At 40.4% G+C, this 15,177-nt stretch overlaps 1 protein-coding gene across 4 annotated transcripts in view; it reads right to left on the bottom strand.

Annotated features, from left to right (window-relative positions):
- Nucleotides 1–350: 350 nt before the first annotated feature.
- Nucleotides 351–15,177, bottom strand: part of MYLK4 (myosin light chain kinase family member 4) — a 142,798-nt gene continuing 127,971 nt past the window's right edge. For 3 of the 4 annotated variants that reach the window (XM_045189114.2, XM_045189115.2, XM_045189116.2), the window contains 3 exons: nt 13,224–13,302; nt 9,097–9,168; nt 351–4,344 (listed from right to left, as the gene is read on the bottom strand). In XM_045189114.2, coding sequence (XP_045045049.1) covers nt 9,121–9,168; nt 13,224–13,302 — 127 coding nt within the window. In that variant the 3' untranslated portion in view covers nt 351–4,344; nt 9,097–9,120. The remainder of the gene's footprint in view (nt 4,345–9,096; nt 9,169–13,223; nt 13,303–15,177) is intronic. The other variant, XM_053920433.1, reaches the window with a different exon arrangement.

The following is a 15,177-nucleotide window of genomic DNA, read 5'->3' as shown; positions in this document are numbered from 1 at the left end:
TAACTCAATACCCAGCTCCTTTCCCCTCCCTGAAAATGGACAGGAGGAGCTGAATGTTTCCACCCACTAATCACACGGTTGTTTCCTCCGGCAACCAGCCCCACCCTCCAAGAGTCATCTCAGTTGGGTAGACTCTGGTATGTTTTTTCTCCATGGGACTAGCCTATATTCCTGCAGATTGTTCTGGGGCTCCTATAAGTGTGACATCACTCTTTTAAGGATCTTGGGTTCTTAATGTCACAAGCTTTAACATGTCAGAATTGTCATAAAGGAGAGAGTTTGCATTGCATTTGCCAAGACCACTTATTTGAATAATTTAGCTCATTAACCAAAGGATAAATAAGGTCCATGTTTATTCTTCAATATAAGACATATAAATGACTTTTATACATCTTTGTAAGGCAATGAAATACAGTTGAATGAAATGATGTTCAGAAATAAAATATATACATGAAATATGCAATCACCACATTATGAATCCATTTTTATTTATTATCTACACAGATACACCTCATCAGAAGGACCCACTGACATCTACCAGCTGAAACAACCACAAAATACATGTAAGGCAACACATGAACACTCAGATATATGATGTTTGCTGCTCTTCTGAATAAGTAGTATTTGAGTTATAAGCCTTCATGGAAGGTGAAACTGCTTATGTAAAGACCACTTATAAAAAACACACCTGAATAAAATGGAGCTAGGAGAAATATATAGAATTTCTAGTATGAGAAAGTATAGACTCAGGCTATACAAGGAAGTAATCTTAATCTAGAAATTAACATCTAGTAAGTCCAGCATCAAGCTTTACTTAGGAAATAAAGCAGTTTGCCTTTTGGAAATATAATTTTTACCTTAAAAAAGGCTTTTAGGGGAGCATCGTAATGAATGTGAAGATGAACTTCAACTCTAACTTAAGAAAAAGAGAAAGAAGTAAAAAATAAAATAAAGAGCAAAAGTAAAGCTAGGACCATAGTGGCTGGGGGGAATCAAGGGGCAGTGGTGGTGTACCCTGAACCCATGACCAAATTGCCAGAGAACAGAGAGCTGGGCTGAGTCTATGGAGCACAATCAGGGAGGTGCCCTCGGTCTCCCCTTGTCACTACACTTTCACAGACGAATTTTCCAAATGAGGCTCCCCCAACTGGCGGATAGCCAACTGAACAAACACACACACGCATACTGGCTGCCTTTGTCTAACTGCTGGGGTCAGGTAGTGGGGCAGGAAGGACAAAAAAAGAAATGAAATAAAGAAAAAGACCCTCATTTCCCTAATATCAAATTCATATTTTGATTCTAAAACAAGAAAAAAAATGCTATATTAATTTTCATAACAATGATGAAAATTGAAGTATTCACAACTCTTTCAAAACGCATTCACATCAAAGTATGCCATGACAATGGCAGCATGCCTATTTACATTTTTGAGGAAAGAAACCAAAGTAATATTAACTCAGGCAAAAACAACTAAAAAAGAAACCTATGGTACTCAACACACATGAGAATTATCTAATTTTAACCTAGAAATCTATTCCCCAAGTTAGTTCAGGTGAGAATTCATTTCCATTTCAGGGATTTTTGTGCTACAAATGGGAGCATGAGCTCTTCCTCCCTGATTTTTAAGTAGCAACAGATTCTGAGTAAAGGCCGATATCTTAAAAATTACAAATGTGGATATGCTTTTGCCTTAATAGTTTGTGAGGTGTATTTCCAGGCAGTGGGAAGTGCCACATCAGTGTTTAATTTGCTCCATTTACTAAAGGAATGGCAACAACCTAAGTCAAGTGACTGAAGCCATGTAATCATTAAGAGGCTGGCGGAGAAATACAGGCTCTCAAATCCTAATGGATTCTTGGAAAAATCGATCACAATAGCCCCAGTCTAGCCAGACTCAGCTTCTATGTGTCCATGCTGGTCTACCCCTCTGCTGTGCAACTCTCCTTTGCCATCACAGTGGCAATCTACCAAGTTGAGGCTCTTGCCGGAGAAGCCACACATGGGCGTGGAAGAAAGCAACAGAATGAGCAGGAGACTTAAAATTCTCCCCTTTCACCTCACTCTAGACTGTAATAATTAACTCGGCAATTCAAACTATCCTCAGCTCCCCTATAAAATGCACCCTGCTGGCATGGGGATGCCTCCTCATCCAAATGTGGAAATTCAGAGGAGATCTACTTTCAAAATAGAGTCTCCTTTCTAAACCTTTCATGAAAAAAATCACAACCACTAAATGCAGGGTCATCAGTGGATTCATTTGGCAAAGAAATAATTCCTTTATCTGGTCTAAGCTATGTCTTCCATGTGTGGTAGGGCTTAAGGAAAGTTTATCTGCCAACGTGAGGCAGAACGGGAGCTGGATGAAAACCACGTCATGCAAAAGACCTCTGCCCCATCTGGTAGAGAATGCACACCACAGGACTGAAAAGCCTTCCATGTGGGCTTTCAAATCAGACCCTTGTGTCTTATTTAGCATTTGAGTAAATGCCAGCTCTCTGTGGTCTGAGTATTAATGCGTGTACTGGCTTGTATTTTTCCAGACTCTATGAATACCATCAGCTAAAGATAGCACAGCAATATAACACTTCAGTCACAGGACTTTTTTTTTAAATGAAACTAAATTAAACATTTTAAGCATAGTCACATAACAGGAACAGGAGAAACCAACCTTGGATAAATGCATAGGCCAAAGAAAAAAAGCAATGCATCATAATGTAAGAGCCAAGGCTAGAAAAGAGTAAGTTTTATAGCTAGCATGACCACTAAATTGGCATGTGGCCTTAACTAAATTAAACATTTTCTTCTTTCTCTACTTCCTCTTTGCCTTACACATGAAAATAAGGACATTGCTCAGGTAGTTGTTCGTGGGCATGCTGTCAGGATTCACTAGGTGTATATGAGAAATAATGGAGAAAAGCCAATACAAGTTAAAAATGCCCTCACTAATACAGCCACCACATTATTCTTACTTCATTTCATTGATTTTGTGACAGAAAGAGCCTAGAACAATTTACAGCCAAAAAAAAGACACTATTTCAGCAGATCTCAATAGAGTAGTTATTTGGAAATGGAAAGTGTGAGGAAAGTGTAAGAAGCTGAACGGTGAGCTTGGTGTTGGGTGTGTAATTGGAGTTAAGTGTAGTTTTGCATTGTGTCTTTTTCATAAAGAAACCATGCCATGCTTTATTCTTGAGTGGCCCTGTGCTTCTTTGTTCCATACATAGTAGATCTTATTTCCCTTATTAAATATCTGTAATAAAATGGTACAGGAGCTCGGGAATAAGAAGCAGCTTCCAACTGGAAATCCTACTAGTGTCCTAAAACATGAGCAGAGGTATCCCCATCACCTTTGATTTCTGAGTCCCCTTTCTTCACAACCACCAAACCTCGTGAGACTCCATGTAGGTAAGATCATGAGGTTCCAAAATTGTTTGAGTTTACTTGAGGACCACTTCCCAAGTCACTTCAACATTGCAAGCACAGCACTGTCCTTCCTCAGGATACACAAGTCCCATCTTTTCTTGTTGACAAGTTCAGCATGAGGAAAGCTCTCATCACTGTTAACATTATTCCAAAGGTTTTTAAAAACCAACCATAAACAGATATCTCTTGCACCACCTCTCAAAACCAGTGTATTTCACATGGATGAGTGTTCAGTCAGAAGAAAGCAGGGATCCATTATGAAAATGCATATTATTCATTTGAAATAAAATCAGTTACTTGGGAGAAACTGACATATTTGGAGGAAAATGCATAATAAATGGAAGATAGAATGTCTGATGCCTCTTGCCTCAGAATTCAAAGAAAGGTTACATTCCAGAAAGCAAATTATTGACTGGATTTACCTGGTTTCAGACCATATCAAAATAATGAAGCCTAAGAAACTAGTATTCAATTGACTCTGATTTTTTTCTGGTGATATAATTACCCTTTTGAAAGGCATAGTTTAATGATTGGAAGCAGTTTTCTCCCTCTAAATGCATCCTCCAGGTTTTAAAATAAATCTCCAGTATGACTGTGCTAGTATACTAAGAAATAGTAGAAATAAGCACCCCTGTCCCATGACTACAATCAAGAAACAAAAAGAAAAAATAAAAAACTCAAGGTGGCAGGAAAATATCTTCCCAAGTGTGCACTACCACAGAGTGTGGGAAAGTGAAGAAAAGGGTGTGGGGTTTGCCTGTACCCCTGGGACCAAAGCACTGGGAGTCCCCCTGGAACTGGGTGCTCTGAGTTCGTGGCGGCCCTCACTTCCCTGAGGCCACCAGTCATCGTGGAGGTCAAGGCATCAGAACTGCTGATTTTTCCAAAAATCTCAAAGCAGCAGCAACCCCAGCAGTTTTCCTGCAAAGCAAACAAAATATGACTCTTGTTAATTCAACAGGGCTTTTAAAATTGCAATTAGTTGGTGTGCCCTTAGGAAAACCACACATGATTTTTTTTTTATAATGTATGTGTGAATGTGAGAGAAAAAAAAGAGACCCCTTGAAGGATTCCAAATCCTTACCAGAGTGGGTTTGGGCTTTTTTTTTTTTTTTTCAGTTTATGCAAGATATTTTAGTACTACTTGCCATATCGAAGGACAAAGCTGCTTTGTTCCCTCTGAAGCACAGCCAGTTCCCAAAGCTGCTGCCTCCAGTCTATTCTGTCAGCTTGATCTGACATCAAAGTGAGACTGCGGGTCACACGTGGGGATACTTCCATTTGCTTTAGGACCACATCTGACCTGGGGCCCACACACCATTTTGCTGCCTTATACCATTCCTATACACTGAGGAGGTGTCCTAAATTTACACCTCACGGGCTAGCAAAAGATGCAATAGAAACAGAAAGTGAAGTACCACCATTTTTAGAGTGTTTCCTCAATGCATCAAAAAGCCTTTAACAAACTGCAGGAGATTTATATGCCATAATTTACATTGTGGATTATGCCTTATTCATAGGGCCTAGAAATCATACTTTTTCCACAGAAATAATCTTTCAACCACCAGATTTCTAAAATCAATATTTCTCAAAGTTGGTTTTACTTATAACACATCTTGCCAAAAACCCCATCTTAGCCTAGCAGGAAATATTGTGAAAAACAATCTATTTTTTAAAAAAATATAAGGCTTCCCCTGGAGTTAATATCTTAAGCTTCTATTTTAATTTGAAAAAAAAAAGTAAGAAAATAGACCAGGAAGCAATCACATTGTGTGGACCTGTAACCACTCTCTCACCTGCCTGTGGTGGGACCTGGTGAGTTTCTGTGGTAGATGGAGCTGAGGGACCCAGGGAAGGAAGGCATGCAGCCCTTGTGATTACCAGGGGTTGACCTGACCAAGTTCAGGGAGAGATCTCATTGTGTTATTCTAACAAAGATGTCACTACCTAACTGTGCCAGTGTGACAGTTCAAATGCCTTAATCTTTGTCCACTGTATAAGTGTCACCGCCTGGGCTGCCACCTTCTTCCACAGCATTGGACTCAAAGCACCAACTTGGTACGGACAGACTTTACTGCCTCCCACCAGCCATTTCTTCCCATCTTCCCCAGCCACACCTTGGCCACAGGCAAGCAAAGCAACCTCCTGTCTCCCAAGGGATTCATTCCCACCAGGCCTCAAAAGTAACTCCAGTGTTTATGGTAGGAAGGTGGTTTCTGCCAAACCTTCCAAGTTTGTGGTAACTGAGGACAAAACTATTCCTGGGGAAGGGCTTTGGGAGGAGACAGAAGGAACCACTCAGGCCCACTGCCTGTAGACTCTGGCACTCATAACATGGTTAAGGCTGGACTCCACCTCAGGCCTGAGAGCATACAGACTCCTTTCCTTCTGCTCATTGTGACAATGCACAAACTACCTCCAACTCTTCCCAAAATGTTAATATTCTTGCTTAAGCACAAGCCTTCATGTTGACTTTTCATAGATTTCTAGATAAGTGATAGACTCATAAGTGACCCTAACACTAAAAGTTGAATCCTTTGCTAACACTGGTTTGTGACTTTTATTATGACTTACTGACTTATATCTACCCAATCTTATTCTATAAAAGATTCAAGGCAGCTTACAAGAATACACACAGTCAAATAGACTAACAAAAACCTCAAGACCAGAATAAATACACACTAGAATAAAAGATTAAGAGCCAATGTGTCTCTTCAGAATGAAGCAGTTGCTGACTGCCCAGGAAGAACTGGGCAGACCCTGGGCCACTGGGAGCTCATGAAGATGCTGGGTCCCAAAGCTACAGAGATACCTGCAAGGCTGGCTGTGGCCTCTGAGTTCCCATCCCCAAGCCAGAGCCAGAGCCCAGCCAGGCTGCCAACCACTTGCCATCTCCTGTGCACTCCTGTGATTCATTAATCCTGAGGATGGCCACTTGATTACACAATAAAAGGGTAAGACCAGAGGGCAGCAACAACACAGGTTCACAAATTTTAAATCCTATATAGTTGTTAAAATTGAGTTGCAAAAAGGCCATAGACCAACTGCCCAAGATTAGGGAGCTCACTTGCTGGAGGATGAATGGCCCCCGCAAAAGGACATAAATGTTGGGATTTTTAAAAGTCCTCTGCAATACGTATGCTTTCTTAGGCTTCTCGTTTAGGGTAAAAATTGGGCTAGTTTATTAAGATGGTAGAAGATATTTATGCATAAAACTATATCTTTTTAAAAAATATTCATCAATTATGATATTACAATTGTCCCATTTTCTCCCCGTCACTCTACTCCATCCTTCCTACCCCCTCCCTCCCACATTCCCCCCCTATAGTTCATGTCCATGGGTCATACTTATAAGTTCCTTGGCTTCTACATTTCCTATACTATTCTTACCCTCCCCTTTCTATTTTCTACCTACCATTTATGCCACTTATTCTCTGTACCTTTCCCCCTCTCTCCCCCTCCCACTCCCCTATTGATAACCCTCCATGTGATCTCCATTTCTGTGGTTCTGTTCCTTCTCTAGTTGTTTGCTTAGTTTGTTTTTGTTTTTGTTTTTGGTGTGGTTGTTTTTTACTGTTCATATTTTTATCTTCTTTTTCTTAGATAAATCTCTTTAACATTTCATATAAGAACGGCTTGGTGATGATGAACTCCTTTAACTTGACCTTCTCTGAGAAGCACTTTATCTCTCCTTCCATTCTAAATGATAGCTTTGCTGGATAGAGCAATCTTGGATGTAGGTCCTTGCCTTTCATGACTTGGAATACTTCTTTCCAGCCCCTTCTTGCCTGCAATGTTTCTTTTGAGAAATCAGCTGATAGTCTTATGGGAACTCCTTTGTAGGTAACTGTCTCCTTTTCTCTTGCTGCTTCTAAGATTCTTTCCTTATCTTTAATCTTGGCTAATGTAATTATGATGTGCCTTGGTGTGTTCCTCCTTGGGTCCAGCTTCTTTGGGACTCTCTGAGCTTCCTGGACTTCCCGGAAGTCTATTTCCTTTGCCAGAGTAGGGAAGTTCTCCTTCATTATTTGTTCAAATAAGTTTTCAATTTTTTGTTCTACCTATTCTCCTTCTGGTACCCCATAATTCAGATGTTGGAATGTTTAAAGATGTTCTGGAGGTTCCTAAGCCTGTCCTCATTCTTCTGAATTCTTGTTTCTTCATTCTTTTCTGGTTGGTTGTTTCTTTCTTCCTTCTGGTTCACACCGTTGATTTGAGTCCCAGTTTCCTTCCCATCATTATTGGTTCCCTGTACATTTTCCTTTGTTTCTCTTAGCATAGCCTTCATTTTTTCATCTAATTTGTGACCAAATTCAACCAATTCTGTGAGCTTCCAGATTACCAGTGTTTTGAAGTGTGCATCTGATAGGTTGGCTATCTCTTCGTTGCTTAGTTGTATTTTTTCTGGAGCTTTGATCTGTTCTTTCATTTGGGCCATTTTTTTTTTTGTCTTGGCACGCCTGTTACATAAAGGGGCGGAGCCTTAGGTGTTCACTGGGGCAGGGTAATGCTGGTCACTGCTCTGTGAAGCTGTGCGTGAGGTAGGGGCCGAGAGGGAGCAATGGTGCTTTCTCTACTCTCTGCCGGACTTCAGTCACTCCCTCTGCTACCCACAATCAAACTGGGCCCCTCTGGTGCTGATTCCCAAGTGGTGGGTGGGCTTGTGCATGCTGTAGGCCCCTGTGGGTCTCTCCAAAGAACTCTCCTGTGAGGCTGGGAGTTTCTCCTGCTGCCGCCTCAACCCCCACAGGTGTTTTCAATCAAAGTTTTGAGGCTTTATTTCCCCTCGCTGGAGCCCTGGGTTGTGTGGTCTGCTTCACTCCCCTGCCATTCCTCCCAATTAATCTATGCATGAATGTGTGGCCGCAGGGTCTGCTAGCTGCAGCCTGGCATGCCGTGTTCCTCAATCAGTCACCTTGCTTGGTCCGCCAGCCCCCCTGCCTTGCTGCAAGTCCTTTCTGCCCTGGCTGCCTGTCTCTGCCCCTCCTACCAGTCTGGATGAATGTTTCTTCTTTATCTCCTTGGTTGTCGGACTGCCGTACAGATCGATTTTCTGTCAGTTCTGGTTGTTTTTTGTTTTTAAATTGTTGTTATCCTTCTTTTGGTTGCACAAGGAGGCACAGTATGTCTACCTACACCTCCATCTTGGCCAGATAAAACTATCTCTTAAGAATTCCAACAGCTCAGGGGAGAAGAAAATGGGGGTTTTAGACTCAGAAATACCTGAGAGGATTATACTTTACCACTGACTAGCAGTATGACTTTGGGTGAGTTTTTTAGCCTGAGTCTTTGAGGCTTGGTTTACCTGTCTATGCAAAATAAACATGACTTCCTCCAATATATCACAGTTGTGGTAAGGACTACCAGAGACAGTTTCTGTTTGGTTTCTGGCACCTATTAAGTGCCTACTATGTTCCAGGCCCTGGTCTCAGGGCTTTGCTTGGATTATCTCATTGAAGTCACTCAAAAGCTTAGGAAGTAAGACTCTCTCCAACCCACAAATCCGGAGGCTGAAGTTTCTCTGCTAGAAAATGGCAGAGACAGGGTGCAGATACTAAAGTCTGATTTTGTCCCCCACCCCACCCCTGCCCTGCATCCCATACAGTGCAATGCATGTTTGATTTCTCTTCAGGCTTGCACAAAGACCTCTTCAGGAAAAGACCCGAGACCAACCTTTCAACGGGCACCTTCTGTAGACTATTTGGTCACAAATTCCTGAGTATTGGAGCTGCAATTCTTCTTCTTCTAGGAAAACCAGAGACATTTTGGAAAGAATTAGAACTTTTTTCATCAGTTCCTGACATAAAAACACTTGAGTCAATAACTTGCTACTGAGTACGAATTTTCTTCAAGACAAGGTCTTGAAACCTATTGCTAACAATCGTCTGACAGATACAATGACCTTCCTTAAATGCCTAGCTCAAACACATTCCCCACTCTCCTCCAGTGTGCCTGTCATCACTACCCTTCCCCTCAGACTCAGGGACAAAGAGCTCAGCACCTAATGACACTTAAGTTTTACACATGTGTATTTTGTCAAAACTCCCTTTGACACACATTTACTTAGACAAAGCACAAGAATCAAGACTGAAACTGGGGCTGCAGTGACTACAAAGATGAGTAAGACACAGAAACTGCTTCTTTCAAAAATTTTCAAATCCAATGACAAGAACTAAGAGCTACAAGAGAGGTTTAAGAAGACAGAGAAAGCACCTCCAGTTTGAGGATTGAGAAGAGCCATGTTAAAGGAGGTGGCATTGAAAATAGGCCTAAGACAATTGCCATGATTTAGGCTGATCTAGAAAGAGTGGTGAAGAAAAGACTGGAAACAGAGATCAGGATCTATTGGAGCAGGCCCAGACTGTTGGGTGTGTCTGGTGTGGACAAGAGGGAACACTTGAAGATTGTTTTATCAGGAGTGATATGATCAGAGTTGTAATTAAAGAAATTATAATTGGTGAATTAGAGAAGAGAGACAATAGAGGTTGAATATCAGCTCATGGGTTATTAGTTCAGTAAATTGAAAGAAGGGCATGAGCTAAGGGAGTAGCACTGGGAATGGAAAGGGACGGTAGAAGGCTTATTAGTTAGTTCTTGGAGAAAAGAAACCAGGTTGTATTTGTTGTTTTTCTTCCTTTGGCCCCAAAGCATTTATTGTCTGCAGTAGATGCTTGCCAAGTTCTAACAGATCGGTCTGGGAAATGCTTTGATCCACTCCAGCTGAGAACTGTGTCTGTTGGAGGATAGGCTGTGCATGGACGGTTGGGGTCATAAGAAAAGCTGAGAACCACAGCATGCCCTCTTGAGCTTAATACAGAAGGTACCTTAATTTTTAAGAAAAAAAAAATCTTTGTAAATTTAGTGACTGAGTAGAGGCATGCTGAGTGATTAAGAAGCAGTAAGTGCTTTTAAGCATGAAACCATCAAAGAGATTTTTTAAAAGTTTATAAATGGCTTTTTAAAAATATAATTAAGATTTAATAGTAAATAGTTTGGGATAAGGGTTAAATGTTCACAATCAGCTTAAATTCTTGTTTTATAGAACATATCAGAATGAAGATTTTTCCAAAAATGAATCTTCTAGAATAATTTAGTCTCCATATTTCATTAAAAAGTAAAATATAATAAGTTTGAATATTGGCTTTCAATAATACCAAAAGTGTACAGTAAGTACATGAGTTGTTCTGGAAACATCATGAGGCCCCTTTCACCCAGTAGCCCATTACCTGGCAGGATAGCAGAGGGAGGAAACTCCACCCTATGCCAGAGCCTGCCTGCCTCTTCTGGGATTCTGGCTCATCACTCGCTCCTTGTGGGATCACATACATGTACTGAACCCCTGTCCTCAGTTTCCTCATCTACATACTGAGGATAATAACAGTGCCTGTTTCATGGGAGTGGGATAAGGATTAAATGAGTTAATATTTGGATAGCAGTCAGAACAGTGCCTGGAACAGTGCCATGGAATTATAATTTCATGATAACTAACTTGATTTATACAATGAAAATTTTTTCTAATCCTTACACCATTTTTGAAACATCTAGTGACCTTAAGTACCAGCAGTTAGATAGAATAACAAAAAGGTGATTTCTGTTGTTGCTGTTACATGGTTTTAAAAATATTTTTGAACACTTTCTAAAGTGTATAATGTCATTAATTATCTGCTGTGGTTTCCATATTGTCCTGCCATGTCAAAGTGTATTTAGACACCAATAAGCTTGGATAAAAATATGTTGGTGGAAAATTGGCCCAAAATAGGTTGGTAACCCTAATAAGCAGTTTATGTATTCTGGGTAAGGTACCAACTAGGTAATAAGTCTATTTTTACTTGACATCAGTACCAATTATCAAGGAAAGGTATATTCAGACACAAATAAATTTTAGTACTGATGCTGAATTTAGAAGCAAAGTTAATTTCAATAAAAATCGAATGTGGAAAAAATGAGTACCTGAAGCATAGTCATTCCAAGGTTTTCTGGTCAGTGGAAAAGCTCCATTCCCAAACCCCAGGGAATGGGGGGATAGGGGACAAGGAGCACAGATGAAGGAAATAGAAGTGTTTCAAATGTGTGCTACGCCCAGGTGTGATGGAAGCATCCTAACTAATGCTCGGGCAGCTCTATCCTCAATAAACCTGAAGGCATAGATTGCTTACTGCCTCTGAATGTATCTTGCCCATTTTAACCTTCTAAATGTTTGGAAAGTTAGTTAAATGATACACATCTGCTTCTGTGTCATTTGTATGATCCACAGTGATTTGGATGGAGATAGTCTAGAGGAGGCTAGTGTGGTCATTCAGGTGAGGGGTATCTGGGACCAGGATGACCATGGGGGTGCAGAAGTAATTAAGAAAAATGAGGTAGAGAACTGGGAGGTAAATTAAACATGAGATGAATGGATTGAGGGAGAAAGAGTGAAAAAGACACCCTGGGGCCTTGCTTAGACATTGAGTAGGGGTTGTTCTGGGAGGATGGTTGAGATTGAGGTGAGGTGGGGGGACACAAGTTTGGTTTAGGAAAAGATCCAAGAAGAAATGTTCAGTACACAGGTGGATATATATAGGGAACCTATCTGCATGGTATGGGAAATGTAGCCCAGCCCCCACTTGGAAAGGCCAGTGGGGAGCGAAGTCCAGCACACAGGACCCATGCCCACGAATAGGTTCTCCCGTGGGGAATCAGGCCTGCATTGTACCTAGGCTGCTATGAGCTTGCTTTTGCTAAAACTCCCTCACCCTGGATTGAGGCAGGAAATGTTTACTGGTTATCTTTAACTTCTTAAAGTCTGAGCTAAACCTCCCAAGTATGGAGTGTAACCAGTTGAACCACTTTTCCCCTTGATCTGTAACATCCTTCTCTTTGAAGTAATTAGCAACATTATTTCCTTTGTTATCTGTAAAAGATAATCACCTACAGCCAACCTGTGCATAGTAAATGAGGACCATCCTCAATGTAATGTACCCAGAAAAGCAATAAAAGCCTGTTCAGGCAAGGGTTGGGCTGTCTGGCCCCCACTGGCCCTCTCTCACTCAGAGAGTGGCCATGCTGTCCCTTTTTCTCCACAGGACTTCTGTAGTCTGTGTGAATTTGTTTATTGCAGACTGCTGACCAGGGTCCACATCAGATATTGCACCTGAAGTTTGGGAAAAAAATCTGTGCTGAAGGGACAGACGAGGGAATCAGAATATAAATGGTAACTAAGGCAAGGAGAGTATATATGAAATTTATTGTAAGAAGTTATTACAGAATGTGGGCTCAATTATTCTCAACAAATACTTTAATCATTTTCATTTAGTCTCTGGTAAGAGTATCCTTCACATATACTTACAATATATTAATATTTACACCAATGAACAACAATAAAAATTGTTTAAAAAATATTTACAGCAGTCTGACCGAGTATTATAGTTTTTGATGCCCAGAGCAGACTAAACAAGGTAAGCATAGAAGTTAGAATTCTGAGTTCTGTTTTAAGGAGGCATCAAGTACATTACCACATAGTCTCCCAAACTTTGTGTGTTTATATAACCTAGGCTGTATGTGTTTGTGTGTTTAAGTATGTATGCACAGTATAGTTTATGATGAACACAATGATTTAATAATAGACATAATAACACATTTATTTTTAAAAACAAAAACTGCTTAATGAGCATTTTAAACAATTTAACACTAGCACAAGATTTGAAGGCTGTAAGAAAAAGAATTAGAAATAACCTCTCTTAAGGCTAAAATGCCTCTAGCACCTGATCATTAAATGACTGAGGCCAACTAAAAGAGGAAAATCAAAGAGCCTCGGTTACCTGTGTTTTGAGTCTGGAGTGGAGCTTGTGGTCTGACAACCAAGGGTGGTTGAGAGCTTCACTTGCACTTATTCTCCAACTAGAGGGAAATTCAGAGGGTTATTACTGGGAACACACCTAATGAGCCCTGCATCTGCCATTCAGCCTCAGCTTTGGCCACTGCCTTTGGGAGACCAGATGCCGAATGTGAATGATGAGTTCAGCATCAGTCTGACTTCTCTGGAATTATCATCAGTGTTGCGTAGGTTACCATCTAATTCAACAAGGGTAACAACATGGGTAAGACAAAGCAAGGCAAAAAGTTTAAAATTCTTGTTAATAACTGAACATCTACTTTTAAATACAGTGTGGATGAGAAGGGGCCACATGTTAAGCCTGACAAGCTCATAGGAGGCCTGCATGGTGGCCTTGCAAACTTAGAGACTTACAGTAACCACACAGGATGGTCTATATGTAAAAAAATTTTTAACTAAAAGCAGGTCATGGAGGGAAGTCACGGCCTAGCCTGGAATCTTCCCTGACAAAAGTCAGTCTTTACCTTAATTGAGCCTGTCTATTGTCTTTTGGCATCTATGATAACACACCTTTAGGAATGTCAGATTTCCTTTTTCTGGACCCCTCAAAGCACAGGCACCACACCAGAGGGAGACCACAAATCCCCTCATTGTTATTTTTATCAAGTTAACTGTAACTGTTAACTATCCTTTTACCACTTGTGTAAAAGAAATATGTGTCTATCATTTATTTTTTTTTATCCAATCCCAGAGGTTTCCCTGCTTTGCGTTCCCTGGTTGATCACCCAGTGGAGTTCATGTAACCCATTTGCACCTTCTCTTTTTATTGTAATTAATAAAATAAGGTGCAAAACTGCCATTTTCCAGAGCATTTTTCTCAATCCTTTGCTTCCCAGCAACTGTTGTCAGTTTGGCTCAAATAAACTCATAAAAAGTCTTACAGGTTTGGACATTTCTGATGTTGACAATAAGTAGCCATTCTTGATGTAATGTCTAAGTTTCATAAATTGAACTTTTATCAGTCAGTTGAAAAACAAATGTACATTTATTATTGTAAGAAGAAAATGTTACAATGATTCTTGATGCCTGAAAAAGCAATTTATGTATTAAAACTGTTGAATAATATGTATTACTAACTTTTTAATTAAGAAGTTGTGAAGACTTAAACAGAGAAATAGGTGGAAAGTTAATATAAGTACTAAGAGAGAGTATTTTATATTCTCTGTAGTTGTATTTGACACTGGCCTTAGGTTCAAGTATTGACCTGAATACTTAACCAGTTGTCATTCTGCCCAAATGTGTATCTGTGGCCCCGTAGGTATTAAGGCAACCTTCAGACTGAGGAGCTGTGTGACCACTTCACTGCTTGCAGCCTGTAAAATAATGGTGATATTGTCCATGCACCTCAGGACACCCAGATGATTAAGTCAGATAACACACAAAAGTATATAACAGGTCCCCGAACAATGTCATTTTGGTCACTGTCATTTCCTTATAATGTTGAAAAGAAAAAAAAATCACTGTCAGCTAGGGCCACTGTCTGTGGAGTGTGCCCTCTGTCCCCACATCTGCGAGGGTTTTCTCCAGGGACTTTGGTTTCCTCCCACATCCCAGAGCTGTGCATGTGAAATGAATTGGCACATCTAGACTGTCCCAGTCTGAATTACTCTGGATGTGTGTCTGATGTGCCTGCGATGGAAGGGTGTCCTGTCCAGGGTAGGTCTTGCTTGCACCCTCAACTGCTGGATGGATTCTGGCCACTTTTGACCCTGAAGTGGAATAGGTGGTGAAACATCATTACTGTGTTTTTATTCATCTTTCTTAATGTATGTATAGTTCACCTTTATTTTTGGTATTTTGGATCATTATTTAGAAGTTTGTTGATGCTTCTGTGACCAGAAATATGTCATAAGAACTTAACTCTTGTTTATATCAATTAG

Source organism: Desmodus rotundus, chromosome 3 (assembly GCF_022682495.2).
Source record: "Desmodus rotundus isolate HL8 chromosome 3, HLdesRot8A.1, whole genome shotgun sequence".
Classification (NCBI taxonomy): Eukaryota; Metazoa; Chordata; class Mammalia; order Chiroptera; family Phyllostomidae; genus Desmodus; species Desmodus rotundus.
The sequence above is the reverse complement of the archived record's forward strand: the minus strand, read 5'-3'. Positions and strand labels throughout refer to the sequence as shown.